Below are 26796 nucleotides of genomic sequence, written 5' to 3'. Positions count from 1 at the left end.
GTTTTGATATGTGTCTCAACAATGTCGTCAACATCTTCAGACCCCTAGGCTTTCTCTGAGCTGGCACTTTGACAGTGATTTGTTTAAGCAAAGGCAAACCGGGAATGTAGCCCAGGTGGAAGTCTCTCTGATGTTTGTTAGGCTTTGTACTTTTTTTCATTTCTCACACAAGGTCTGCTCAGTGAGGGATACATACAGTTCAACTCCAAGCAAACTCCACAGCTCACCATTCTAATCTGGCAATATTAACAGAACTGCACATTTAAAAAGTGCAAGTGCTGGGATTTTTCTGACCTTGCAGATTAGTAAATATATGTTTTGAAATAGGATTTTCACACTGTAAACTGAAAAGCCGGATCAGAAGAAGGAAGGTGTAATTCCGCTCTTCTCAGCATTTCAATGTCAGCCTGATGTATATGTTCAGCAGACAATGGCCAAATTAGTATTTTAAAATTTCAGTCTAACTATTATGTATTAAGCCTAAATTCCCATTCTCCGAGCATCTGGGCTATCAGTTATTCTAGCCAGTGGTCAGTTCTATGCAAGTCAGCAGCCACAGCAGTCTTCAGTAGATACTGAAGTAGTAAAGTAGATGCTAGTCAATATACACACACTTTGGATCTTTTTAAACCAAAAACAGTGAAGTGCCTGAACATGCAGGAAGTATTAACTGCTAGTCTTACTCATTCCATGATTACGGCAGCAACTGCATTTTTATTATAATCCTAATTTTGTACCTTATACTGACATTAAATCTAGATAAATTATGTCTGATTCCAAGGTAAATAATTTCAGCCAAATTTGAACTGATTTGGACAAGGAATTTCTAAATTATAACTCCCTAATAGTAGAGACACTCCCCAGAGCTTGAGAAGTTTAAGAAAAATAACAAACAATAAAAACACCACAAAGAAAGAGAGTGTACAAACTTACTGCACTCACCCAACAGAAAGGTTCAAAGATTCATCAATGAAACTTTTTGAGCCAGATCCTCAGGAGGCATAAAGTGGAGTATCTTCATAGAAGTCAGTGGAGCTATACTGCTTTACACAATCTTTTAAAGCTCTGGGAAAGATCATCTAATTTTAGGTCTTTCTTGAGAGCACAATATTATACTATCTAGATGCTCTGAAGCTATAATTCTTGTCACTTACTAAACTGCTGAGTCGTTGAGCTGATATTCTGCTGCCCTTTCACAGCAGGTCCGGATCCCTGGGTCTTGCCACAGTCGTTTTATGATTTCAGCCAATTCAGGAGTCATGGTGCCATCCTCTGTAGTATTTGCCATAGTGTACAGTTGACTTTCATCCTCCTAAAGAGAAATTACAATAAGTATAATTCAAACATATTGAGGTCCTTGATCTCTTTCTAAAGTGTACTTATAACAAATCACAGAGTTCTGGGGGGCACACACCTTCATGACCTTCCAGGCTATCACACCATCTTCTGGTGCAGGTCCAAATCAGGACTTACATGGTTGAGAGACTTCCTGTGGCTTTCTGTACTATAGGTCAATTTCATCCTATTAGAACTATTCACAGCAGATCCACATGACAAGAAAGATTTTTATTATGTAGTGTAGGAGTCATGTCTTCTAAGCGAAAGTGTTAGTGAGATTGAAGACTTAAATATTTCTTAAGGATATTTTTAATGTAGCTGAAAAAATTACATAGGTTTTGCTGCTTTAAGGCACTACAGCCCTCTCAAACTCCTGCCCCAAAACTACTAAGTGAATCTAGCTAATGCATTTCCTTTCTGATCTCGACTTTAGGGTAGAAGACTGTAATTGAAATAGCAAAGATGAACAGTTTAGATATACTTTCTAGTTGTGTGTGTCCTATTGTAATTAATTTTAAAAAACTACAGGCAATGTCTGTATGGAAAACGTTTCAATAGCTAATAGCTTAGACTCAGAGTTTAAATAAAGAGTGTGATCATATTAGGATCAATTTATACACTTTGCTAGAATGGATAACTATAGAAAATTATCAGAATAATTTCTCACCAAACCAAGTAATATAGTTACACACCTGAAATGACTGTAACCAGGTAGCAGCATAGCTGCATTACAATTTTCAACCAAAAATGATGGATTCGTCAAAAATTGTTTTCCCCCACAGGAAATGTCATTTTTTAATTCTAAATTTCAATTTTTCAAATGAGAAATTTAGAAATGAAAGACATTTTTATTTCATTCAATTTCAATTTTTTTTTGTTTCCATTTTCAAAAAGAGTTTGTTTAAACTTCTGATTTATGTTTTTATTCTCTTTATGCCCCATTTTCCTGTTTTGACATTGAATTCACTAAAAAGACTAGTTTTTGGTTCCCACTTTTCCTTTTTCTTTTCTCCTCTCTGTAATTTTTCAAAATTGCATTAAGTCTTGTGAAAGTTACAGACAGGCAAAATTCAAACATTGGAATTTTGACACTAGAACTTTTCCAAAAGTTGGACTAATTTTTGACAAGTTATAATGAAAAAATAAGAAACAGAATTTTAAAACCCCATTTATTTTATTATGTTCAGTGGTGAACACAGGAGGAGAAGGGAAGGAGAGGGAGAAAATAAAATTTCAATTAGTGAAAATCCAAAACATTTTGATAAAAATATTTTGTGGTTTTAAAAAATGTTTAATCTTGAACTCTGCATAACAGAAAGAGTTTCCAAATATTGAAAGATTTTGGTGAAATTGTTTTATCCATTTTTTACTGTTTAGCCACTCCCCTATTTCTCTTCCTTACCCATGGTTTTGTGTCTTCATCTCCATGCAGCAGACAAGTACAAAGGCTATGTATAACCATAGGCCCTCAGCGCTGCCCAGAGTGTGCTGCCCAAAGCATGCTGCTCCTCTAGACATTAGTGATTTTTAAACGGCTTGGAGCACCGGTTACAGTAGCCGTGAGAGGTCTCTGAAGCTCAGTAGTTTTACCCACACAAATTTGTGCAAACATTTTTTTCTTGCTTCAGTCTTCATAGGTTTGAGTTTGGCCAAAACTTGCAACTAAAAGCAAAGCCCTGTTGAAATCTATGAGTATTTCCAAGTCTCAGGTTGAAACTCCAAGAAAGGGTAAGAACATAAGGCTATAAGAAAGCCATACAGGATCTGGCCAACAGTCCATCTAACCTAGTATCCTTTCACCCAACAGTGGTTGATACCAGGTGCTTCAGAGGAAATGAACAATACAAGTAATCAGGTGATCCATCCTGCAGTGCCCATTCCCAGCTTCTGGCAAACAGAGGCAGGGAACACTTCCGAACATGGCTTTTCATCCCTGCACATCCTGACTACTAGCCAATGATGGACCTGTCTTCTATTAGTTCTAATTCTCTTTTGAACCCTTTCCTCTGGCAACAAGTTCCATACATTGGCTATGTCTACACTATGGGGCTTTATCGGAAAAAGGTATGCAAATTACGCTTTGCAATTTGTGTACTTTTTCCCATATTTTTTTGGAAGAGTCTTTTCTGAAATTTGTCCCATCTACACTGGGCCAAATTTTGGAAAAAAAACCGTCTTTCAGAAGAGTACTTCTTCCTCGTGGGAGGAGGAAAACAGTGCTTCTGAAAGAGTGAGTCTGCTCTTCTGCAAAAAAAAGCGGAAGAGCAGATGCGTTCCCTGGACGTGGTGGAGTTTCTTTGGAATACAAGAGGTATCTTGGAAAAACCCCATAGTCTAGACATAGTCATTGACTGCACTGTGTGGAAAAATACTTCCTTTTGTTTATTTAAACCTGCTACCTATTAATTTCCTTTGTTTTTAATGACCTTTAGTTTTTGTGTTATTAGCAGGACTAAATAACACAGCCTTATTTACTTTTTCCACACCGGTCATGAGTTTATACTGTTCTAACATATCCCCCCTTAGTCATCTCTTTTCCAAGCTGAAAAGTCCCAGTCTTTTAAACCTCTCCTCATATGGAAATTGTTTCTTTTCCAAAAACTATGAATGGTGCAATAGAAAGCATAATTTAGTCCAGGCTCACCAAGGAGGGATATGAATTGATGGACTTTGGAACAAACATGATCTCCATTTCACATTCATAATGAAACTCAAATGGTTTGAGGCTTCATCAGAAACATTTCACATCTCTCGTTATGAATAAAACATTGTATCTGCAGGGTCCAGCTCTGATTCTAGAGAACCATTTTATTATTAATGCCAGTGAGCTCTGGAACAGGCTCATTGTGTTATAAACTAGCAGAATTTATATTTTTCTACATTTCATCATTCTTCATTTTCTTCAAACTGCTAAGTGTTTGTTTATAATTTTTAGGCCAATATGCCATATGCCATTATCATAAAATGCTGCCTTTTGGAATAAGAAGTTAATTTCACATAAATGGTTTCAATTCAATATAAAATAAATCTTTGGAGAATATCTATATTGAATGCAAGAGTAACATTCAATAAGCAGCTCATTCCATAATGAAAAAAGCCAATAGAAATTCTGGCTATGATTAAACCTTTGAGAAATTTGTAACAGGATGTGAATTATATAGCAACAACAATGTGTTTGACAGCAAAGATCTGTGGCATCAAATGTCCATGGCCAAATTGTATAGCTTTATTCCAGGTGTCTAAAAGTACTGATCTGCCAAGTTAAGCATGGATGACCATTTGGCTGCTGCCAGTCTATAGCCAAGCAATGCCACCTTCTGATCTCAGAATAACATTTAGGACTCCGGGTGCATTTACACACCACCCATACCTCGAAATAGCTTATTTCAAAATTTGGTGCTGTCTACACAGTGCCAAATTTCAAAATAAAGCACTAGTCCACAGAGGCATAGCGAGGGTGTTATGCGCCCGGGGGCGAAGACAAAATTGGTGCCCCCTCCTGCCATATGGTGGGGCCCCAATACTGGTGTATAGCTGAGCGCGACCCTGGGAGGAGTGGGGGGAGCTTGTACCGAGTCTTACCTGACCCCCTCCAGTTTGGGGCTAGGTCCCGCACACACTAATACTTTGGCAGAGGTGGAGGGAGTCGGGCTGGGGGCAGAAAGACAGGGAGGAGGTAGCTCCAGCCGGTGGTGGCAGGCAGAGGAGGAGCAGGTGAGCAGGGGGATGACAGAGGGAGTGTAGAGGGACTATACAGGCATCTCACTAGTGTGGCACCCAGGGACCACTTCCCATCCCCCTTCCCTACACCTTTCTCACTACCCCACTGTAAATAATCCACCTCTTAGGATATTTATTGTTTAATGAATTACTTATTTTACTAACTACAGATATATAAATTATATAGTTTTGTGGTTTACATTCTGTTAAAAAAAATCTCTTTAATTTGTTCATATCCCGTTCTTATTAGGTTCATGTGTTTTACATAAAAAAAGTCAAATTCTTAAATATATAAGTTTTATAAAACATGAGACGTTAATGTTATACAACCTAAATATGAATTTCATCACTATATTTCATTCAAGCATTTAAAACCACTGTTATAGCAAACGAGTAACACATTGCTTTAATGAATAAAAGTAAAAAAAGATTTTGAGCATATCAAATGTATTGTAATAGAGAGGTAGCTATGTTAGTCGAATCTTGGTAAAACAAAAAGAAAAAAAGTTATATGGCCCTTTAAAGACTAACGAGATACCTAATAAATGCATTATAAGCAATCTGTAGTGTTTCTTAACTGCCCATTTACTTACCTACTTAACCTAATTGTTTTTCACATAATCGCACAGCAAAAAACTACACAAGAGTTATCAGTGTAAGAGATTAACTTACCTGTTAAACTAACACGCCAAAAAACTTTTAAATAAAACTAACACACAACACACACACTCGCTCTCTTGAAGGCACTTGAAGCAATAAGTAGCCTAAGGCTGAAGATACCCTGCAAGAGTGGCTTTCTGTTTGCCATGAGGACTTTTTCCTTCTGGCTGCCATGCCATTCTATATTTAAGTAAAGGAGAGAGGTCTCTTTGAGCTGATCTTCCAAATTTCACATAAGACATACAATTGAAGCCATAGATATCAAGATTCAAGGCCAACTTTGCCTTGAGCAGACTGCTTGTCAGCCGATGGCCAGAGCAGTGTGTGTGTGTGTGTGTGTGTTATACACTCGAGTCTTCAACTACTAGGACACGAGGTCCTGTCGCAGCGGGCGGGCTTAGGGGAGGCCAACGGGTGCCCCGAGAAGTTTTACGTCCATATCTTTGACTTTTAGGACCGGGGTCCCTTCGCGGCGGGCAGCCAACAGGCTGACAGATGCCCCAAAGTTTGCAGAGAGAGCTTATTACACCCGTGTCTTTAGCTGCTAGGACCAAGGTCCCATCGCAGCGGGCAGCCTTGAGAAGGCTGACGGATGCCCCTACGGATCTGTCCCCTGGAGGTGACACGATCCAAATGCCCAACTCTGCCTGCGTCTGCTCCCTGTGACCGGCTGGAGTTCTTTTAAATTGTGCTTGGTTCTGTTACAGCAACTGAAGGAGTCAGGTTAAAGCTTAAACAGTTACAGGTTTATTAAAGAAGTTTATAAATCATATGGTTACAATGGCTATTGCTCTATTTCTTAACTGCTAGCAAATATAGATCTTAAAAATGGTTACAAAGAAAATAAAGATAGAAAATAGAAATAATGGTACCAAGTGACAGCTTAATCTTTAAAGAGCTCTAAGTCTATGTGTACACTTAAGACAAAGTACAGATCCAGGTACAATTTTTACCCCCTTTCTGTGCCTCTCAACTCCAGCATATCAGGCTAGGGCCGGTCCCTCAATTCCTAGGAAAGACGAATATGAGGTGCCTGCTCACAGCTGGCTGCTGTGCTCACACCTCGCCAGCACCTGAGGAAGAAACGTGTGGTGGCAGTGACACTGGCTCTGGGACCCAGGCATTAGGTATGGGGGGGAGGGGCTGGGAGTGCCTGGGTCTTGGGGAGGGAGGAGGCATTGGGTTAGAGGGGGGGTTCTCTGGGGGAACAGAGGGGAATTGGATTAGAACGGGGATATGGGAGTGCCTGGCTCTGGGGCAGTGGAGGGGGATATTTTGTTACTGTTTTGGTTTTTATTTATTTATTTATTTATTTATTTATTTCCAAATAAAATCACAAAATGTATATTAGTTTTATATCGAATATATGTCAAATTTTTGCAATTGCACAAATAATTATACGTTTATGCAAAATCTCAAACTTACAAAGTATCTGAAATTTGTACAGAAGCCTGTTCTATTTGATTGACCATGGTCTATACTTGTTTTTATTTCAACAAAACAAGTTATGTATCATATACAAAATTTAAACGTACCTTAAATTTATATTTAAATTAAAAATTATTTTATGAGTAAATAACAATTTTACACATCAAATTATTGTACTGTATTAAAAAAGACCTGAAAACCCTTATAAAATATACCTAAAACATAATCTATAATATTAGATTATAAAATATATTAATTATATTATAATTATAAAAATATTATAAAATTTACTAAAACATAATCTATAACAATACATAATAACAACTTTCCAATGGAAGTACATTTTCTTTGGTGTCCCTGAAAGCTATCAGTTTTCATTTGTGGCCCTCAGTGGGCTTCAATTTTGACATGCCTGATCTATATGTTTGTTAGTCTTTAAAATGTAACCAGATTTTTTTTTAAGTTTTCCTTTTGGTATAAAGTATCTTTTATTTTAAAAAATTATAAGTAACCCTAATGCACCCACCTCTCCCCCCATAGCCAGCCCCTCACCAGTGTCCCCCCATCCTGAGGCACTCAGACCTCCCTCAGAGCCAGCCCCCTCAGTGCCCCATCCCAAAGTACTCACTCCTCCCCCGAGTCCGACTCCCCAGAACCCGCATCCAAATGAACTCACCTCTCCCCCTGAATGAGCCTCTCCCCAGCACCGGGAGTGCCCCCATCAAATCCTCCCCCCCCCCCAGAGCCAGGCACGGGAGTAACGGAACAGCCGGGTAAGGGATTCTAATCTTTACAGTGGCCACTGCTGCCACCCGGCCCTGCTGCCTCAACTCACAGTGTGTAGAGAGCCAGGAGCATTTAGCCAACTCTCAGTCTCTGTTCAAAAGTATCATGTGGGCCAGAGCAGCGTGTGCTTTGCTCCCAGCCCAGCCCTGCGCTCCCTGGCATGGCACCCGAGGGCAAATGCCCCCCTTGCCTCCCCTTCGCTACGCCTCTGCTAGCCCAACAAGTCCCTTGACCCTCAGGCATGCCGGAATAGTGCGCCAATTATTTCGAAATATATTTAGAAATAAAGGGCACTTTGTCAAGATGCTTCACTCACAGGCCATGCACCTGAGAAATGTAGGTATTATACTATCAGGTCCAGCAACATACCTGCATTGTAGTTTCTTCATGGCAGTGAACCATTCAATAGGACCAAGACTATTTGACATATTCAGAAATGACGTGGATGAAGGGGAAAACAGTGAAGTGGCAAAATTTTCAGATAATACTAAACTGCTTAAATAGTTAAAACCAAACCAAACTGTGTAGATCTTCGAAAGGATCTCAGAAAACCAGGTGATAGAAAACCAGGTGACTGAGCAACAAAATGGCAGATGAATTTTAATGTTGATAAATGCAAAGTAATGCATACTGGAAAACACAATCCCGACTATATGTACAAAATGATGGAGACTAAATTAGCTATTATCAGTCGAGAGAGATCTTGGAGTCATTGTGGATAGTTCTCTAGAAACATCCACTCAATGTGCAGCAAGCAGTCAAAAAAGCAAACAGCTTTTTTAGAGAATAAAACAGATAATATCTTATTGCCTCTGTATAAATCCATGCTAGGCCCATATCTTGAATAGAGCAAAGAGACATGGTCACCTCATTTCAAAAAAAGGTATCTTGACATGGAAAAAGTTCAGAAAAAAGTGACAAAAATAATTAGGGGTTTGGAATAGCTGCCATATGAGGAGAGATTAATAAAATTGAGATTTTTTTTGGCTTAGAAAAGAGAAGAATAAAGGGGGATATGATAGAAGGCTATAAAATCATGACTGGTGTGGAGAAAGTAAACAAGGAAAAATTATTTACTTATTCCCATAACATAAGAATGAAGGGTCACCAAATGAAATTAATAGGTAGCTGGTTTAAAACAAATAAAAGGAAGTATTTCTTCACACAACATACAGCCAACCTGTGGAACCTCTTGCCAAGGGGATGTTGTAAATATTGGGACTTAGCAAGGTTCGAAAAAGAACTAGACAAATTCATGGAGGATAGGTCCATCAATGTCTATTCACCAGTATGGGTAGAAATGGTGTCTCTAGCTTCTGTTTGTCAGAAGCTGAATTATACTGAGTTACTGGTTTCGATTCTGGTTAATGTTTGTACAAATTGAATAACATTTTGCATAAAAGTTTAAATCTCAAATCTTTTGTTTCATCCTTCACAAAAGGTTAATTTAATGGATAAGTGTTAGAGTTCAAAAGACCAAGGACATTGTGACACAAACAAAATTGAAGCAGAATAAATGTGTCCACTACTGGGAAACAAAGGCTGAGTTCTCTTGCTATCCCATAGAGATTCAAGATTTTAATACACAAGTTTATATTTGTATGCCTGTTTCAAAGGCACAGGTGTCATACTCACTTTACTGGCTGGGTTTTTAAAATCAATCCCTAATGTTGACATTGCCTTCACGATAGCCAGGATGGATTGCAACACGTTACTGTAAATGACCGATTTGAATTCCATGTATTCCTGATCTGTGAATCCTTGTTTATGGATGATCCTGTGATGCAAACAGAAAAACTGATCTAAGACAATTTTCAAGTAAAGGATGACAAGTGCTTTTGAATTCTGTTTGAATATTACAAAGAACTTATTATAGCCTGCCCTAGGAGAATCATTTGCAATTCAGGAAATATAAAGCTAAGTGTGAGTCTCTGAAATCAGCCAGCTCTTCTGGATGGTGAAAAGGTGAATAGGTAGATGAACAGTGAGAGTGAATGGAAGCTCTAACACTGAGGGATACCATTGGGACTTTATGATCTGACAGAGATAGGGGTAGCATTTAACTACACTTCTCCAGGAGCAGCCCAGAGAACAAATTTTTACTCAGGCCAGATTTACACTTCCGACTTCTATAGGTATAATGATGTTGCTCAGAGGCGTGAAAAGTCCATGCTCCTGAGCAACATAGTTATACTGACTTCCCCCACTCCCATGTAGATGGCGTTATCTTGATGGGAGAATGTTGGCTGTCAACATAGCTACCATCTCTTAGGGAGGCAGATGAATTATAGCAAAAGTAGAAGCTCCCCTTCAGTATAGCAGTGTCTTCACTTAAGTTCTATATAAAGGCAAGCCATCTAACCCAGTTCCTCATGGACTCTGGGGGGGGGGGGAATAAGTTGCTTCCCCCTATTTTGATGTGTAGCTTATTCTCTCCTGTGCATCCATCCAGCCATTTGGCTGCAAATAAAGAGCCGAGAGGCAAGGCTACTCCTACTTCCTGCACCCTTCCTCCCCACTTACTTAAAGGTGCAGGAATACTGAGTGAGGTGTTCCTGCTATTTTCTTGTACATAAGAACATAAGAATGGCCATACTGGGACAGACCAAAGGTCCATCCAGCCCAGTATCCTGTCTGCCAACTGTGGCCAATGCCAGATGCCCCAGGGGAAGGGACCACAACAGGTAATCCTCATATGATCCCTCCCCTGTCATCCATTTCCAGACAAAGTCAGAGTTGCAAACTGAACAGGCCTAGGTAGGACTCTCTGCCTAGAAGAATAAGGGTTGTGACAACGTTGCTCTAAATCAGACATGTCCAAAGTCCGGCCCGCGGGCCAATTGGGCCCGTGTTCCAGTTTAATACGGCCCCCCAGGTAATTTGGCAATATCTATCTTTTATGGCCCCCAACGAATCCATATGTATTGAGATGAATACATTGTAAAATCTCAGTTAATGTCAGTTGGTCTAAATCAGTTATAAATATATTTAGACACAACATGTATACTTGGTGTTATGTTCCTGTTCATATTTTTTGAACTTAAAATTGACAGACAACCTTTATTATCAATAATATGTAATGTACTTTACAATGTTCCTGACATATATTTCAGCTTCCTGGATTTTTTTTTCATCTGGCCTTCAGATATGAAAGGCAGAGTGATTTAACACCTGTTTAGATTTGTCATCCATGTGACGAAATGAAAAGTATGCCGTTTGCAATAAACTTTGCATAAAATAGTTAATTTGCATTTAATTTTAATCGTTCAAAGAATGTCAGGCAAAATGGCTGGCCCTCACGCATGTTCACTTCATCAAATCTGGCCCTCTTTGAAAAAAGTTTGGACACCCCTGCTCTAAATGAACAGAAGTGCACAGGGACACTTGTTTTGCAAGGGACAAGCTTATTCTAGGGCCTTGTTTACACTACACAGTTGTTGACAAAAGTCAGATGTACACACTGCAATGCTCTGTCTACTGACAAAACTTTCCTGCTTTGACAACAACAACAAAACCCCCACAAACACCTTAATGAGAGGCAATGAGCTTTTTGTATCGGAGTGTAGAGACTGCACTTGGTTATATTGCTATAAATGGCCTTCAGGATGCATCCCACAATGACCTTCATTACTGCTCTGCCCAGTAGTTAGAACTCTGCTGCCCTGCACCCAGCTACATATCTGGTTCTTTTTCTTTAAAGACTTGGGAATTTTTGAATTTCTACTTCCTGTTTGCTCATGGACAGCTCATATCACACTGTCCCAGAGGACAATGGTGGCTCCTCACTTGGAGCATACCTGCACTGTTGCGTTTGCTGTGACTGTGGGGAGAGGAGGATGTGCATTCCTAGCACTGCTCCAGACAGAGTAACTTTTATACCTATGGTCAGATTTCACTCTGGAGAAGGGTTATGAATGGTACATACAGAAGTGCCATACAAAAATAAAGGAGCAAGCATATCAGAAGGTGAGGGAGCAAAACTGTTGCTCTTATGCTATGCCAGAGACCTGATGTTTTATAAGGAGCTGGATGTCATCCTCTGCAGTGACCCCAAATTCACTAACTCTGTGGTTACTTCAGTGGCATTGGAAACTGTGGACAGTAGACTCAATCCCAAGGATGAAGCTGCAAATGAGGAGGTTGAGTTGAAGGTCCATGGGGAGGACGGCAGGATCATCTGGTGGCATGGTGAGTCTGGACCCCTTTTCCACTCTAGAGGGTTCCAGGCATTCCCAGAAGTCCATCTCTGGTGTTCATGATACAGGAGAGAAGAGCTCAGGTGAATGCTTTTTTTTAATTTGAATTGATGCTGCTTGGTTATATGAGACAGAACTGTCCTTTGCTTTGTATATTCTAGAAGTGTGTGAAGGGATAGAAATGTACAGGACTAGTTCTGGTTCACATTCTCCTGTGCAGCTTTGGAGTGGGTCAGAAGAGCGTGTTAATGAACACTGAGATGTCATGGGAATCATCCAGTGAGATCTCAAGAAAACTTTTCAGGGGATAGTTTCCAATTGTCTATCAAAGGTTTCTTGGAAGAGCTGCTTTGTGCCTTCATCCACTGTAGGACTCTTTTTTGCACCAATCAGCAATTCCTTGTGCAGGGACCAAAGTGGCACACGGGTGAGAAGCACAGGGACCTGCATTCAAATGCAGGAACTGCACCTTTGCATCCTTGCTTATCCTCAGGAGTATACTATTGGCTTCAGTGACCCATGCCTATAGAAAATGGTGGCAAAATTTGCAACATTGTCCCTAGTAACATGCAGTGATCCCCTTAAAAAAATCACCTGGATCCTTTGGCCCGGGTTCATTGTCCCACGCTCCCGCCCCCCTCCGCCATCCAGGATGAAATCCTCATGTTTAGGGTATTTGCTGATTTTAGTACTTGCCAGTGGACAGTAAAAAACTGATTCTTATTTAAAAAGAGGCATATTTTACTATAATAATCGGTTGTTGAACATGAACAATCACACTTCAGTTTATTGTTTCTTGTGCTTCTGAAGATGTAGCCTTCTGGGGAACCCCTTACACACTGGTGGAGCATCTTCCTAAATTAAGGAAGCAACCAAGGAGGACATGTTCTGAGAGATGCTCCAATTCCCAGGCTGAAAAACAGGACCACAAGGAATGAGGAGAGACGTTAAAGGAAAGATTTTAAATAGTGAAGCAGAATTTAGGATTGAATTATAGCAGGCCAGGAGCAGATGATCAAAGTGATGTAGGAGCAAACAGAGATGTTAAGTTCCTAATCATGCTGCAGTAGAAAATATGGACGCTCACCGTCTGCTTTCTATGCACTCCCCAAACTCCTCTCACATATGTCTTGCAAGTTCCTAGCCTGCCTAAGTACCCCGTTCACTCCACCCCTTCAGATAGCATCCAAAATAATAGCCAGATAAAGACATACTGCTCTTCACTATAATCTTCAACCCACCAAACCTTTTGTGTGTGCATTGTTAATTGATATTTAATTTTAAAACTCTTGAAAGATAACCTATCTTTATTTGTTTCCAAAACATGAGTATTACTGCGGAAATTAATATCCAATGGCAACTTTATCATTTTCTGAAAAACAAATCCTATTCAGGAATCACCAAAACTTTCATGCAAGGCATCAAGTTGACAAAGCGTGACAGAGTGTTGCATAAAAAGAAGCATTTCAGGTGCTCATTTTAAAAATGTTGCCTCAAAAACTCCATTTGAATAGTCCCCCATGCCAATTTTGCCCCTCTAATAGCCTTAGACTCTGGCTGCTCAAAATCAACTGCCAGGTGATCCTCTGCCATACCCCACCCCGAGGGGAAACATTTAATCGCTAGCATCAGAGGGTATGTCTATACTACCCTCCTAGTTTGAACTAGGAGGGTAATGTAGGCATACCGCACTTGCAAATGAAGCCTGGGATTTGAATTTCCCGGGCTTCATTTGCATAAACTGGGCGCCGCCATTTTTAAATCCCTGCTCGTTCGAACCCCGTGCCGCGCGGCTACACGCAGCACGAACTAGGTAGTTCGGACTAGGCTTCCTAGTCCGAACTACCGTTACTCCTCGTGGAATGAGGAGTAACGGTAGTTCGGACTAGGAAGCCTAGTCAGAACTACCTAGTTCATGCCGCATGTAGCTGCGAGGCACGGGGTTCGAACGAGCAGGGATTTAAAAATGGCGGCGCCCAGTTTATGCAAATGAAGCCTGGGAAATTCAAATCCCGGGCTTCATTTGCAAGTGCGGTATGCCTACATTACCCTCCTAGTTTGAACTAGCGGGGTAGTGTAGACATACCCAGAAATAGTATGGAGTGCACAGCAGGATGCTAGGACCATGGGCATATTTTCCTCATGTCGGTCTATCCTGCCATAAAGACAACACCAGCAAAACAGCTTTTAATCTGCCAAAGGCACATTCTGTGATCATTCTGCACCTGCTAAGCCTATTGTTGAAGTGCTCCTTGCTGCTGTCCTGGTTTCCTGTGTAAGGCTTCATGAGCACTGGGTATGCTTGGTCTCCCAGGATCACAATGGGAATTTTCAACATCCCCCACTGGAATCTTCTCTTCTAGAAAGAAAGTCCCTGCTTGCAGCTTTCTCTATTGGCCAGCATTCTTGAAGATGTATGCAGCATGCACTTTTCCAGATCATCCCATCTTGATGTCATTAAAATGCTCATGGTGATCCACAAGTATTTGCAACACCATAAAAGTACCCTTTCTATTGATGTGCTCCATTGCAAGATTTCTCAGAGTCAAGGTCCTTTGTAGCAGGATGTGCATGAAAAACAGGAAACTCCAAACTGCAGAACACTCAAAATCTTGGCTCTTTTAGTGTGCATGTCCCACAGGAATGTGTACTGTGTGGAAGTTGTGGGATTAAAATAATACATTTTTAGTGTCTGTTTTGAAATGTAGGGGATTGTGAACATCTGAAGAAAGACAAGCAAGTGCACTTATAATTCTCAAACAGTCATTTTAAATATTGTTATTATCCTTAAAAGCATTTGAACAACAAGAGGAAGAAAATAGATGGTCTCAAAATAGCACTAGCAACTGTTATTTCAAAAAGAAAAAAACTATTTGTTAGGCTTTTGTATTTATATTCACATATTATGCCATTTCCATTCTATCCACCACAAGAACAGCTAGTCAGTAGCAGTTTCTTAATCCCTTTATGCGTGACCTAACCAAACAAGGAAACATTTTCAAATGCATCTTCAAAGCATAGCCTTCTTTAGAGAAGATTCAAAAGCAGTAATATCATCTTGTAAATACACAAAGGATGAGAACAGTGTAAACAGCTGAACAATTATTTTCTTTAATCCCATCTGAAAATTTAAGCACTCTTAAAAAATCTCAGATGGAAGCATATTGGATTGGGCTACCATTCATGATAAAATGGTATTATATACACATATTTGAGGGTATAGTTTAGCTGTGTGTGTTTGTATGTACACATCTGTACATGTATGTGCATTTTCCTGAGATAGGTGCAGTTAGCTAAATCTGAGCAAGAGCAATCAATTAAATACTTTGGAATTTTCTGCTTTTTCTCTTTTAAGATACTGTTACTCTTTTTTATGTGTCAGAGAATGTTATCCAAAAATCAGATTTCTGTGAGGTTTGGATCAAATCCAAAGCTATTTCTGTCATGATGAATAATAGAAACTATAGTACTGTGATCTAGTCATTAAAAATATCATATCAATAATATTAGGATGGCCTCATTAATGCTGGCTGAAAATTTTATTTTAAAATTGTTTCTGACAGGAAAGTTTCAACAACACATTTTTTTTTACTGTTCACTTCCATGGAAAATTTAGATTTTTTGTTGTTGAAAAAATGAACACCTGACAATCAAACCTTTGAATACTGAAATATTTCAGGTTTTGACCATCATATTTTGATATTCACCAAAATCACAAAATTTTCCATAGAAATTGTTTAAAAAATGAAAAAAAGTCATAATTTTCCACAGAAAACCACCTATTTTCCAACAAACTCTAAATCTTGAAGACATAGAGTTTTTTGGGTTTACCTCTGTTGCTATCCAAGTACATTAGCTGTCAACATTTCTTGGCGTTTCCAATTCAGATAATCAAGATGACATTTAGCCCTATTCAGCAAAACATTTCAGCACAACTTCAGTGGAACTACGTTTTAAAGCACTTTGCTGAGTATGGATGAGCTGTTCAATCAGAGTTACAATGAAGGAAATACAAAATACCTGATTTTACATGAAGCAGAAAAGTTAGCAAAACATTTGGTGAAAACTATGGTTATATTATTAAAATTGTCCTGCTGAAAAGTGAACTGAAAAATGTAAAAATTTGCCATTATGGCATTTATCCCTAGGCAAAATATTGTCCAAATAATTCTTTAATGAGTCAATAAGGATAAGAAATAACCAATAAAATGTAAATGAGAAAGGGTCCTCTCTACTAAAAACACTCTTTTAAAAAATGTGTAGATTGGCACAGATGGATGCCAAAAATGTGGAGGCATTGCTCAAATAATTACAGTGATCATGCCTCTGGGATTTTTTAACCATCCTCTGTATTTATCAGATGACCATAAAAAGGAATTTCAGGCAATAATTCACAAATTCACCTGTAAAAAGAAGCCTCAGCTAAACAAAAAGAGTTTTTGAGCTTGTAAATATAAAGGAGGACATGGGCTGTATGTTTAAGTAGGAGTTATGTTGCCATTGGCTTGACTCAGTTGAGTTATTCTTTAAACTACTATTTTAGTTACCTTTAGAAAAATTGGCTTGCTTAAACACATGCAAAGAAATGTGTACAGCCTAGATATTAATATAATAATATAGCCTATATTGAAGCTCATTCAGTGCCGAATCCAACTCCCTTTGAGAACAATGGAAATACTATACATTGCATTCAATGGGAATGGGATCAGACCCTTGTTGAGTGAACAGTTACTGCACTAGGTGTCTCTTAGATAATGGCACAATCAAAATAGCTTTTTGTCCAGATCCCCAACAAGAAGGGGATATTGCCCTTTGGGTGATCTCACCTCCTCTTCCCAGCATCTTTCAGCTGGGACCATAGAAGTGGGATAGGACAATCATGCTAACTTCTTCCTTAGCTCTTTGGAGTGGTTAGTATCCTTGGGTGCACAAAGACATAATTCCCTGCAATTGTGTCTAGCCTTGGTGCAAAATATGTAATGGGGGTATCCTTGCACCTCCCACTCTGCACAGAACACAAGGGCTAGATTCAATTTCCCATTCACTAGAGGGTTGGCTGTGGGTAGGAATTAGAGAATTCTGTGAAGATCAACCGTGACAGACACTTGAAGAAGCAAAGCATTGATTTATAAGTTTATAAATTCAATTACACTCCTTGATCTAATATTCATGGTGTCATGCAACTCCTGCAGAAGCTAGTGGAAAGACTTTGCTTGACTTCCAAAGTAGTTGGATCAGTGCAATATTTTCCCAATATATTTGATTAGAAAATCAGCTGTATATCTCTGATCGTTTTGTATTTTGGTTTGTGTGTTGGAATTGGAAGTTGATATTCATTGTTTTTTGCATTTTATTTGAGAATAAAATTACTTGTAGCTAAGACATTTGCTGCAGAAGCTGCAAATATTCAAATTTTATAACTGAAATTAATATTCATGAACCTACTTCATTTGCTTCACAATAGTGCTCTTTCCTGATTCTCCAGCACCTGCAGAAAAAGAACATTCAAAACTGTTACTGATATACACATAACTCTAACAGGCAATCAAATTCATCTTGCAAAGTCTGTAATTTTCATGGACAAAAACTGGGAAGGTGAGAGACACATACAATCTGCAGAGGCATCATTTTATCTCCTAGAATCTGCTTTCTTTTTCAATCAAGGTGTATTTTGCACTGAAATCCTAATACAAATGTCATTGTAAAAGCTAAAAGAACAATGATATAATTAAAAGAATATAGATTTTGGAAACAAAGAGAAAAGAACACGGGCCATAATTATATTCTGTCAGCATCCACTGGGCACTTGAAGCATGTGAAAGCTCATTTCAGTGAACAAACAGCCCTCAATCCTGCATCCCATTGCATGGTGGGGAGGGGAGTGGGGAAGGGTTGCATTTCATCTATATATAGAAGCATCATGGGTGCAAACTCCTTGTAGTGGATATAAAACTACACATCCTATGTACCATGACCTTGGACTCTTGTGTAGAAGAGAGACATAGAGAGAGAGAGAGTATGTGTAAAGTCAGGCTTGCTCAGTTTAAGAAGAAATCTGTGTCTGCACAGAGCCCTCATTGACTTCACTGAGGTTCTGCCTCGGGGCATGGGTCTGCCCAGGTAAAGTCATTTGCAGAAGTAGGACCAAGTTTCAGCCATGGGTAGTCTTATATACTTGAATCTGGCCCTCATACTGAAATGCCTAACAATCACAGCATGATATCCCCCTGCTGCAAAAGAAGTGGTACGTGCCTTTGCTTGCCTGATACAGTGTAAGTACAGATATCCAGGAGTAGCAATGTTAGCAGGTCAGGTGAGCAACTTACTGGGTTTTAGGCCCTAGTGTTTCAATGGGGGAATAAATGTGGGGGCTAACCGCAAGGAATTAAAGGAACATGAGTTTCCATTGCTATGCCTTTTGTCTACTACAGCACCTGTGCACAATATTTTTGATATAACCTCCTTTGGCACAGGTGTACATGGCTACAGACAGTGGAGAATCATGTCATTGCTATTCTAGCTGGATGTTCATCGACTGGACAGAATGAGTTCATGGCAAGCATTTTCTAAACAGATTTTTTAAAAAAGTTAACAGCATTTAAATGTCACCAAATGAGTCATAACAACTAGCAAAACACATGCAAAACATTCTTCTAAAACCCCGAAAGTGAGTGGCAGAGAGCACTGGTGAAAAATACCATGATTGTACTATCATTGGCTGATGCTGCCATCTGCCACTCTCTGTGATTAATTACGACTGTGTCAACAATTGGTTTTGCATCTGGAACTTGCAAATTTTGTATAGGTCAGTATCGTCTGAATACCCATTTAAGGAACTGAGCAAACCACAGCAGGCCCCTGCCAATTGTGCAATTCTTACCAGAATTTCACTGTTTGACAGAGTGTTCTTATGCAGTGTAGTTATAGCTGTGTTGGAAGGATATTAGGGTATGTCTGCATAGCAGGGCTAAAGTCAAATTAAGCTGCTCAACTTTAGCTATGTCAATTGCATAGCTTAAGTTGAAATAGCTTAATTCGGCTTTTGGCACTGTCTACACAGCAGGAAGTTGAAGGAAGAACACGCTTTACTCCTCATGAAATGAGGGTTATCATGAATCAGAATAAGAAGTCCTCCAGCTCAACACTATTTCAAAATGAAGGCTTGTAGTGTAGATGTCCATTATGTTATTTCGGAAAAAACATCAGTTATTACAAAATAACCTGCTGTGTAGACATGCCCAAAGAGAGACAAGCAGTGAGGAGGGCCAACTTTTGTTCAGGAGGGAAACAAGCTTTCAAGCCAAGAAGAGTCTTCCTCAGGTTTGGTCTTAGGACATTCATGCAAAATGCCTATGCTAGCCTGAACAATGTTAGTGAAAATAATACATAATTTAGTCCTTGTTCAATATCCAACAAAGTTAATTTATACTAGGAGCAGGAATTTATATTCATTTCTCCTTCTCTGTGTATACTCTTAATTAATATCTAAGAAATACTTAGTCATTTGCTACATGGAACTTTTAGGTTCAGTTGCTCCTAGATACACTGCCTCAGGAGGAGCTCTGACTCCCAAGGAAGCAGAATAGTAAGAATTTATTGCAGTCCTGAATCTTTCCTTCCTTCTTTCCTCATGTTCAGCCAGATCCTCTGGCCAGGATAGGGCTGCTACAACATTACTGTGAGCTAGAGAAGTATTTTATTATTTAGGTACAGAATGTTTATTTGCTTTGCCTAAGATCACACAGTGACTCACTGGTAAAACAGGATAAAAAATACAGATTCCTGGCCCTGAGCCCCATACTCAGTCCATCAGAACTTGTTGACTATATAAGAAAAGACTTCTCTTAGCATTTTCTTCCTTAAAGGAATATGAAATGCAGTGATGGAAATGTTCTAGAAAGAAAGCTCCTGTGATATTTGGAGTGTGAAGATGTTTGAGTTACAGGGATAAAGTTTGCAAAAACATCCTAATAATAGAATCATAGAATACTAGGACTGGAAGGGACCTCGAGAGGTCATCGAGTCCAGTCCTCTGCTCCCATGGCAGGACCAAATACTGTCTAGACCATCCTTGCTAGATATTTATCTAACCTACTCTTAAATATCTCCAGAGATGGGGATTCCACAACCTCCCTGGGCAATTTATTCCAGTGTTTAACTACCCTGACAGTTAGGAACTTTTTCCTAATGTCCAACCTAAACCTCCCCTCCCTAGCTGCAGTTTAAGCCCATTGCTTCTTTTCTAGCCTCAGAGGCCAAGATGAACAAGTTTTCTCTCTCCTCCTCATGACACCCTTTTAGATTCCTGAAAAATTATCGGGTGCTTTTTAGAACTAAGCTGATGAAACTTTTAAACCCATAATAGGTCATTTCTAATTTAAAATACACTCTTCATTTATGCTCAGACTGGTATAAATAGCTAAACATAAAACTTGATTCTTCAATACCTAGGATAGTGAATTGTTATAAGTGGAAGTCCACTAACCTTGACAGAATTAATGCCACCATGATGAATGCGTCCCTTTGATAATTTTAAAGAATAATGCTGATTAGGAATGAATGACAAAAGGAAGGAAGGAAGAAAGGAAGAAAGGAAGGAAATATATTCAACAGATTATGAATGTCTGTGAGTTCAAAAAAGCAACTATTGATTGATGTAGTGAAATGAGGATAGACCCATGCTTCAAATTAAGCAGCAAGACACAACTGTATTACATTTCAGCATGGGAGGAGCACTACTTACTCACCACCTATATTCATCTATACCAGTCAGTTTGTTCCACTATGAAGGCCACAAAGCTTTTTAGCATATAACCCATAAGTTGGGCTAGGCTTTTCTTAACCAGTCCCCCATTACTCAATTCTCTGAGTCTTAGTACCTTTGCCCCTGCAGAAGGATGGGGACCTTGGCCCATAAGATCTGATCTCAGCCTGTGAAGGCCAAATGGTCTCACCCTATCCCAAAGCCCAAGACTCCTCACCATATCCCAGGTCTTTTATCTCTGGGTACCAGTCATTTACTCTTTTTTAGTCACACTGTCAACTGCCACAAGTTGTGATGAATAAACAACTCCATTCAAGTACTGCAGTTGGGGTATGTTTAAACTACACGGCTCCATTGATGAAGCCATGTAGATTAGGCTGATCGGCAAAGAGAAATGAAGCCGCGATTTAAATAATGGTCCCAGAGGAGGGAGTTTGCTGGACCAAGGGAGGTCAATTCTGGCCCCTCTGCTGACAGACTCTGGGCTCTCCCGTGGTCTGTCAGCGGATCACCAGGCTCCCCTGCTCCCATGTCACCAGGTTCTCTGCCCCAGGGTTTTGGTGGACAGATAGGCAGGGAGAAAAGTATTCAGATTAATGCTATGAATTCTGTTCATCAGTGTGGTTTGCTCCAGAAGTATGACAGAACTCAAAACACATGTCAGAATTTAAGAAAACAATATATCTCTAATTCCCAAATAAAACTTTTCATTTGAATAAACAGTTTACTGTTGTAGACTTAGAACTACTAGCCAATAAATATATATTGTTTACACTTTCAAATACTTCCTTGCGTTCCAAAATGTATTCTGATACAGATATTCATTTTCTTCCTTTTTTTGTGTTAAATTGTTAACGTGATAACAATTTAAAATGTGTACATGGTAGTTTTGAGATTCACCAGTATGTTCAGATGCTCAGCACTTCTGAGCTTACATGCATGCCTGTTGATTTATTGGGTGTATGTTCTAGATTAATACATAGTTTTACTTCAACAGTCATCTTTGTGTATACACACAGACTACTGTATTATTGTAATACAGTACATGTATCTCATGCAGTGTATTGTATTTTTCTAATAAACAAGTTATTTTTATGCATTTGGTAGAGTGAAAATTGGAAAAAACTGAATAGAACTTTTTGTAAAAACTAGTAAATTTCAGTAAAAATCAGTTTAAGGGGCTTAAACATAATGAACAATTTTGTGAAGATAGACCAGGCTACTTTCCCTGCTTCCACAGACAAAAACAAGAGGACAGTGAACAAAATTGAAAGGTGACAAATTTAAAATGATTAAAAGACACACTGTTTCATAAAACAAAAGACAGGCCTATGCAGCACTTTAAAGAATAACAGGATCGTTTATTAGGTGATGAGCTTTAGTGGGACAGATCCACTTTGATCTGAGGAAGTGGGTCTGGCCCACGAAAGCTCATCACCTAATAAACCATCTTGTTAGTCTTTAAAGTGCTGCATAGGCCTGTCTTTTGTTTCAGCAAGACCAGACTAACACGGCTACATCTCTAATACTATGTTTCATAAAACATTCAGTTAGATTGTGGAACTCATTGCCACAGAATATCATTGAGGCTAAGTTCTTAATGGGATTCCACTAGGCAATGAACTCTTATCTGGAGAAGCATATCCAGAGTTATAATAATAAAACCTGAAAAAGAAAAGTACTGGTAGGGATAAAACTGCATATGATTCAAAGTATAAATACTCTAAATAATGGAAGTTTGAAAATAAAATTTTCCTGGTTACAGGTTATCCTATGTCCTATCCTTCTGTGTGTTTTCCCACACCATACTATGCAGGAACCAATGCAAGTCAGTGTCAGTATACTGGACCAAAGCTAGCAGACGTGTGATCCAGTATGGCAATTCTAATATTTCCCACAAGTATCTATCTATCTATCTATCTATCTATCTATCTATCTATCTATCTATCTATCTATCTATCTAATCTTTTTTTGGGGACAACAATTTTTTTGGCACACCTAGTCAATTTTTTTTGTTTTTGAATAAATCTTTGTCAACTTTTAGAATTTTAATTAATTGTTTTGCACAGTTGACCTGCATGTTCTTCACAATTAAAGCTTTTTAACCTGTGATCAGAAAATTCAGGGAACATAGTTTCTCATGGTTCTTTAAGGTCACACACAGCTCTGCCTTTTCAATAACTATTCAGCTCTGAGGGCATGTCTACACTACAAAGTTAATTCGAACTAACAGACGTTACTAACAGACGTAACTTTGATAGGCGTTACTTAATTCGAACTAGCGGAGCGCTTAATTCGAACTAGGTAAACTTCATTCTACGAGGACTAACTCCTAGTTCGAATTAACTAGCTCGAATTAAGGGCCGTGTAGCCACTTAATTCGAACTAGTGGGAGGCTAGCCCTCCCCAGCTTTCCCTGGTGGCCACTCTGGGCACCACCAGGGAAACTCGTATGCCCCCCTCCCGGCCCCGGAGCCCTTAAAGGGGCACGGGCTGGCTACGGTGCCCGTGCCAGGTGCAAGCCTGCCAGCACCCAGCCAGCAGACCATGCACCTGGCACGGCTCGAGCCAGCCACCCGCTGCCACCCAGCCCTCCGCCTCTTCCCGGGACCAGGCTGGCGGCTCCTGGGAGCCTGCCCAGGTCCGCAAGAGGCGGGTGCCTGCCTGGTCTAGTGCAGACATCGTGGACCTCATCCATGACCTCCGCACTAGGCACAGGAAAGTGGCTATCTAGGGCAGGATAGCTGCCAGCCTGGCCACCCAGGTGGAGGTGTGCATGAAAATCAAGGTGGTCCACTGAGACCCCTGACCCTGAGCCCTGAGCTTAGAATGGCCGTACTGGGTCAGACCAAAGGTCCATCTAGCCCACTAGCCTGTCTGTCAACAGTGGCCAACACTAGGGACCCTGGAAGGGATGGACCGAAGACAATAACCAAGCCATTAGTCTCGTGCCATCCATCTCCAGCCTTCCACAAACAGAGGTCAGGGACACCATTTCTACCCCCTGGCTAATACCACTCCATGGACCCAACCTCCATGAATTTATCTCACTTCTCTTTAAACTCTGTTAAACTTCTAGCCTTCACAGCCTCCTGCAGCAAGGAGTTCCACAGGTTGACTATTTGCTTTGTGAAGAAGAACTTTCTGTTGTTAGTTTGAAGCCTGCTACCCATTCATTTCATTTGGTGTCCTCTAGTCCTTCTATTATGGGAACTAATGAAGAACTTTTCTTTATGCACCCTCTCCACACCACTCATGTTTTTATAGACCTCTATCATATCCCCCCTCAGTCTCCTCTTTTCTAAGCTGAAAAGTCCCAGTCTCTTTAGCCTCTCTTCATATGGGACCTGTTCCAAACCCCTGATTATTTTAGTTGCCCTCCCCTCTCCCACCGTCTGTCTTCCCCTCTCCCACCTCCTTTTCCCAGTCTCCCCGAGTTTTGTTCAATAAAGAGAGTTTCTATTTTTGAACACACGTGTCCTTTATTTTGTACATGAGGATGGGGGGCTAGGGATGGATAAGTGGAAGGAGGTGAGGGAGGAATGGAGTACGAGCCCCCGATGGGGAGGACTGGGCTGGCTCTGTGGGCTCCTCGGAGTGGAAGCTCTCCTGAAGCCCCTTGATTGACCCCCCCTCCAGATGGCAGGCTGTGGCAAGTGCAGCCGGGCTGATGGCCGAGTGCTGTGATGTGCCCAGTGTGGGCATTCAGGGCACTCCAAGCCAGGACTGGTTTGCAAGTGGGGAATCCCTGAGAACTGTCTGTCCGGGGTGGGGGTCAGGACCCTTTAAGCACAGCCCTCGGCTAGCTTGAGACAGCAGCTCCACGCTCTAAGTCCTAACCTGATGTCCTGCCGGCACTTCTTCCAGCCATCCTTAACCCTGGTTCAGGGTCCACTTAATGTGGACATGCTAGTTCGAATTATCAAAATGCTAATTCGAACTAGTTTTTAAGTCTAGATGCGCTAATTCGAATTAGCTTAGATCGAATTAACTAATTCGTACTAAGTTAGTTCGAATTAGTGCTGTAGTGTAGACATACCCTTAGGTAGCACTTTTCATCAGTAGATTATAGAGATATATTCCTTTAACATTGTTGCTTTGTTAATTTTCCAGGGAGAAACCTTTCATGTATATAGTCTTTGCCAAAGTGATATGCAACTAAACAGATCTTAATATATTTACAACTTTTCCCACTTAAAATACATCATATCCTTAATATCATATAATCAATCAATATTTTAATATAATAATGTTTACTAAACTGGAACCTTCTCATTATTGCTCATGATACCTAAGTTGTTATATTTACTCCATAATGTATTTAAATAATGATGGTTCAATCTTCAGCTGGTCTAAATTGAGGTCTGGCATAAAGTTGAAATTAATGGAGCTAAACTCATGTACATTAGCTGAGGATCTGGTATGAATAAACTATAATGGTAAAGTTTTTGTTAGTATTACATAAATACAGTTTTAATGAGTCCTATTCAGCTGATCAAATTCATTGTTATGCCAACTATTACACAAGTAGGAATTATTAAGAAGAATATTAAGAAAATCTATAGAAGTACATACATACTGATAAGTGGTCTGATATATTCCACACTTTTTCTTGCATAGAACTAATATTGTGATATTGCCCATGTTGCTTGCCATCAAGCATTCCTTAGTACACAGTTTCTATTAGAGGAAATGGTACATAGCAAAATCCTTGTGTATTAATTTTGTATAATCTGCTATAAAATGATTTTACACAGAAGCACTTTTACATATAGAAATTTTCATTAAACCATCTGTTTTTACTGCATACAAAAGTTGAAACAGTTTTGCACATTTAAAACAATTAATTAATTTTTATTAGACAGTCATATCTGTTGATTTGTGGTTTAATCAGATGTATGTGTCAGTCCGTTTACTAGGACATTTATGGTGTGCTTATCGTACCATTACCTTTTACTTCATGTATTACACATTGCAAATGACAACAGCAATTACTCTAATTATTCTAAAAGTTATTTCTGTTCCTCATATTCTGTCATTCCAATTATTTAAATGATCTAAAATGATTAAATATTATAAAACCACATTCATTTTCAACCCATTTATCTCCCCTTAATTGCTTGTCCCTAATCATCCATTTCATGACATAAAGTAGGTGCCAGGAGTCACTGTAAAATCACAAAAAAATATTTACATCATCGTCTGTTTTAAAGTAAAATTGTAAGAGCTGGTTGATCACTGTATTGAAATTTAGTTTCATTGTGAAGTAATTCTTCAATAGAAGGAGTAATAGATTATTATTATTTATTTACCCAACAAGAGCAATTTGACTGTCCTGGCATCCCGCTCTGCATCTTCCTGGAGTTTCTTTTCTAGTTCTTTAGATCTTCTCGCAGACTCCTTACTCTCTGAACTGACACCACTACCCATGGTGTGGTGTAACAGAATCCGTTTATTGACCTAGCTGGTTGATTTCTAATTAGAAGATCTGCTTTTGTTCAAAGAGCCCCTGCAAAAGCAATGTTATCAGGGAGTCTAAAATTCCCATTCAGACTCTTAACTGCAGATTGCTTTCAGACTAAGCAGTTGCTTTTGATTCATCACATGATACAGAGATGGCACAAAAAAAAAGATTTACATAGGTACATGGAATTAGTGTGTTATGATGTCAAAAAATTAAAATGCCCTACTCGGCTATTATAGCTCTGGAGAATCATGATACAGGAATTTCCATACCGGATAACAGCAGGAGTACATCTAGTCCAGTATTCAGTCTGTGACAGTGGTAGGTACCAGATGGTTCAGAGGAAGGTGCAAGAAACCAGAAGTGGGCAATTACAGAATAACTTAGTTATGCAGAAAGTTAGTCTCTCTTCCCAGAAGTCAGTGGCTGTGTTATGCCCT

At 39.5% G+C, this 26796-nt stretch overlaps 1 protein-coding gene across 1 annotated transcript in view; it reads right to left on the bottom strand.

Annotated features, from left to right (window-relative positions):
- The window catches only part of GNAT3 (G protein subunit alpha transducin 3), a 33312-nt gene extending 6990 nt beyond the window's left edge, over window positions 1-26322 (bottom strand). Inside the window, exons 1-4 of the mRNA XM_006117150.3 lie at window positions 26205-26322; window positions 17574-17616; window positions 9568-9709; window positions 1155-1312 (exon numbers count right to left, since the gene is read on the bottom strand). Coding sequence (XP_006117212.1) covers window positions 1155-1312; window positions 9568-9709; window positions 17574-17616; window positions 26205-26322 — 461 coding nt within the window. The remainder of the gene's footprint in view (window positions 1-1154; window positions 1313-9567; window positions 9710-17573; window positions 17617-26204) is intronic.
- Between the last annotated feature and the right edge of the window lie 474 nt (window positions 26323-26796).

Source organism: Pelodiscus sinensis, chromosome 1, assembly GCF_049634645.1.
Source record: "Pelodiscus sinensis isolate JC-2024 chromosome 1, ASM4963464v1, whole genome shotgun sequence".
NCBI classification, from domain to species: Eukaryota; Metazoa; Chordata; order Testudines; family Trionychidae; genus Pelodiscus; species Pelodiscus sinensis.
Note: the sequence above shows the minus strand (reverse complement) of the source record. Positions and strands in the feature narration are given on the sequence as shown.